The 4,457-nt window shown below is 38.4% G+C and overlaps 1 protein-coding gene across 1 annotated transcript in view; it reads left to right on the forward strand.

Annotated features, from left to right (window-relative positions):
- FMNL2 (formin like 2) overlaps positions 1-4,457 on the forward strand; it is a 318,406-nt gene that overhangs the window by 252,174 nt on the left and 61,775 nt on the right. The window contains exon 7 of the mRNA XM_015559808.1: positions 3,063-3,171. Within this exon, the coding sequence (XP_015415294.1) occupies positions 3,063-3,171 (109 nt within the window). The remainder of the gene's footprint in view (positions 1-3,062; positions 3,172-4,457) is intronic.

Here is a 4,457-nt window from a genome sequence, read left to right on the forward strand (position 1 = left end):
CCCAGTGAGGAGATGTGTTTTCTGGTCTGATCTCATCTCATCTCTTCCCTCTGTTTGCTATGAGGAGCTGACTTCTTTGGGCTTCGTTTTTCTCATCTGTATCAGGAAAGGTTGGTGTAAATGAAATCACAGATCTCTTTGGCTGTCATTGCTATGATTTTTGTTCTTATTGGTTGTGGTGGTGGTTTTGTATTTATTGTAATGCAATGATTTTACACGTAAGTTCAATTATTGCCTTTAATACCCACTATATTTTAGTATGAACAAAAATTGGAGAAAAATAGTTTTAGATTAAATACCATGCATTTTAGTAAAAAGCTTAGCTCTATTTTTAACAGACTGTCACTAATAAAGAAAATACATTGTTTTTATTAATTGACATCTTATATATTGTATATTTTCTAAATTCCTTATATATTGATAAATATGCATGTGCTCGTTCATATTAAACATATTTAAAATTTGCATTTTACCACCTATTACAACAAAGAGAAGTCTTTTTTGTGTTATTATCCTATATAATAAAAGCCCAATATGCAAATCAACCAAATGACAGAACAACCTGCAGAACGACTGGTTGCTATGAGGTACACTGACCACCAGGGGGCAGACACAATGTAGGAGCTGCCCCCAGCCCACAGGCCTCAAACCAGTCAAGAGAGGTGCCAGCGGGGGCCGCAATCGCCCCACTGGTCGCCCTGCGGATTGGCCCTGATCACCTGCCAAGCCTAGGGACCCTCCCCATGCATGAATTTCATGCACCGGGCCTCTAGTTTAACAAATAAAATACTATTCTACTTAATCTATTTTTGCTGGTTTCTGCAAGTAATGACAAAGACACTTGGCTTTTTTATTTTTTGTTAATCCTCACCTGAAGATATTTTTCCATTGATCTTGAGAGAGAGTGGAAGGGAGGGAGATAGAGAGAGAGAGAGACATCAATTGGTTGCCTCCCACATACACCCTGATCAGGGCCAGGGATTAAGCCTGCAATTGAGGTACGCACCCTTGACTAGAATCAAACCCAGGACCTTTCAGTCTGTGGGCCGATGCTCTATCCACTGAACCAAACTGGCTAGGATGATATTTTGGCTTTTTAGAGTCTTATTACAATATAGCTGAAGAACCAGACTAATAAATAAAAGTAAGGAACTTGCTATTGTACTTTACATCTCTTAGGAAACACCATAAGGTGTAAATTTGATCTACTTTCTGAAGTCATTAAGCTTTATTTTGAAGTGATGCAGAAATGTGTAACTGTGTAGACTGGCCCGTTCCACCTTCCTTAAAGAGTTGTTTGCTTTCGTCAGTATATCTTCTGCAGTCATTGCTGCACAGGAATAAAATTTAGCAAAGGAAAATTGATTCCCTCGACATCACCTTTTCTTTCTCTCTAAACTTACCCTGAAACTAGTAGTAATTGCTTTTAATTACTAATGACAGTTACCCCTCTAATCAACTGTTATACACCTAACAAGTGATTTCAATGAAGAAACACAAAACTGAGGTTAAAATAGGAATGGTAGAGGAAGGGAAAGAATTTCAGATGTAGACTAAGAAGATCACATATATTGGGTCAGACTGGTGTGTGGTTATTTTTTGAAGATGCATGAATCTCTGTGCACACTCCATCAAGTGTGTTAGCAGTCATGCTCCAGCCAGGGTTATGGCACAGTGACACATTTTAAAGCCATATTTTAGATGTTGAAGTTGGGCTTACACACGTCAAAATCTGAATTTGTTTTCTTAACGTCGTGTTTGCATTCAAAAATGAGTTAGGCCAATTTCCATTGCTGAAATTTTACTTCCCAGTGTGAATAATGTGGGAAATCCTTGAGTAAAGTATTCTTATAACTGGCATGACAGACAAACAGATTTTAAATATTCAGGTATATTGAGGCAAGGGACTTATTTAAATCAAAAATGTATTTGGCTCATTAGTGGGCTCATGTGAAAGAATCATCTTTCTTCCATTTGATGGTTTTTTTTAATAGAAAATGAAATTTAAACTAGCTGAACAGTTTCAGGCAAAACTGTCGATTCAGTTTTCAACTCCTAGCCGGCACATAGGGGACTTTTGAAAAAAATGTTAATCATAACTTCCTTAAAGTTTTATTCAAAGCAGATCAAGAAGGAAGGGCTGTGGCTTATTTTGTGGAACACTTCTGTCATTGACTCTGTCTATAGCAAACTAGTAGTCCACAACTTTTGCAGTTGGCTACATTTCAGGCTCGGAGTTGCAGGGAAGACTGTCCTCAGAGGCAGTCATTTACAGCCCTGTCATGTTTTCCATTTGCACCTGTTACTTTACATTTCATTTCTTTACTACTTGCAGGCTCATACATCCCCAGAGAGAACTACCATGGCTTAGCAATGCAGGGTCTCTAGAATGGATCCTAACATTGAAACATCTTAATCCTGTGAAATATGAGCATATTCTCCTCCAAGTTTCAGCTTCCATACCAGGCTGTAGGTGAGGGACCAGGCTGTGGAGGCATTTGTATGCTATTACGGCTGTGCATACCACTAAGGTCTAGTATCACAGGCTGATATCAAAGTTGCTAACATATGACCTTGCCTAGGCTTAAACTCTGAATGCTGGACTCCCGAGAGCACTCATGGGAAGGTGCAGTTAAAATAGTGTCAAAGATTGGAAGTCTATATGTGAGCTAAGTTTCACCTGATCACTTGTTGGCAAATGCAATCTGCATGCATGTTGCCTCAGATCACCTCTGCACATTTTGCTTGGCCTACTGATAAGGAGCTGGGGACCGTTGTTGAATCCCACGTACAGTCTGATTTGTTATATGGTTGAGTGAAGTCGAGCTTCATTGTCCATGGGTATCTGGCCTGATAAATGATGACCAGTGCACACAATTATGCGGTCCTCCCCATGTACGGAAATAGCTTTGTGGTGATGGGTCTATGGTTGGTGGTTTGGACCTGCAATCTTCAATTCAATGCAGGTAAAGGTAGAGAGCAACATCCTTTTTTTTAAGTGCATGTGCCTATGCAAAGAGTGTAATCTATAGTGTTACAGAAGTTTCCTATTTTATTTGTAGATATAATACTTTGCCAAGCAGAAGAACCTTGAAAAATTCAAGATTAGTGAGTAAGAAGGATGACGTGCATGTCTGCATCATGTGTTTACGTGCCATCATGAATTATCAGGTATGTTTGTGTTTCTGATCCTCGAAAAAAAGTCTGAGTTTGTCAGACTCCAATCTTGTCCTTTTTGGTTTCCTTGTATTATTTCTGTTTGAAGTAAATATCAGGATTAAATGAGATTCTATTGAAAAAGAAAGGTCTGGTTTTTTCTAATGCTCAAGATTTAATTTATTGCCTTGCTATTTTAATTAGCATTTATCATGTGTTTGCCTCCTACAATGATAAACTTGTCTGGATTACTTGACCAACGTTTGGGACCATTTAAGACAGGGCAGTAATGGGACAACTTTAGAACATTAGGAGTGAGTAGACTCACACACTGGGTTGGTCATTGGTTCTCAAAGGGACTCTGTGGTAAACAGGCAAAAAGTTACAATTGTCTGTTGGACCCAGTGAGTCCTAGTATCTATAAGAAACACCCGGAGGATTTTTGTTACAAGTTGGGTTCCTTCTTCAGGTGATTGATGTAGGTTATCTCCACTCTGAGAACACTGGGAGAGAGAGTGCCTTGTGGGGGGTTGGATTATTCGTAACAGGGAAGTGGAAGTTAGAGCCTGGAATATCTAGGGTGAATGGACATGGTCAAAGGTATAATTAGATCAGCTAACCAGGGTGAGAATTAGAAAAACAAAATTCATATGTAAAAATAGGATTTGATTTCCATTTTTAAGGATGCTACAGGTGGGCTCAAGAAGAAATGGGAAATAAATACCACATGGAGGGTCAGTAATTGAATTCAAACCCAGCCCAACGTAATGGTGCTGAATTGAATTAAAAAAGGGAACATGCATTTATTTATTTTTTAGTCAATTAACATATTTTTTAGCATTGTCAGACCCTGTTCCTAGCACAGGAATACAGCATTAGATAAACAGGTGTCCTAGGGAACTTACTTTCTAGTGAGAGAAATAGATGATAAATTGTTAAACTATATAGTGTTCCAGATACGGTTGCTGATGAAATGAAAACTAATATTTACAAGTACTTTTAGTGTTTTAAAACCAATTAATTAATGTAAGACTCATAACAGTGCTGTGAAATCTCAGTACTATTACTTTCCCCATTTTATTAATGAGGAAACTGAGAGCTAAGACAGAGAAGTAATTTGCTCAACATTATATGACTAATAAATGCTGGAGTCAGATTCGAACCCATGAAGACTGGCTCCAGAGATCTGTTACTAAGTGTTATAGAAAAAATAATCAGGAATTAGGAATAGGAAGTGATGGACATATCTGTTCAGTTTTAAATAGGCCAGCCAGGCCCTAACTGGTTTGGCTCAGTGGATA

The sequence above is a fragment of the Myotis davidii genome, unplaced genomic scaffold, assembly GCF_000327345.1.
Source record: "Myotis davidii unplaced genomic scaffold, ASM32734v1 scaffold753, whole genome shotgun sequence".
Taxonomy (NCBI): Eukaryota; Metazoa; Chordata; class Mammalia; order Chiroptera; family Vespertilionidae; genus Myotis; species Myotis davidii.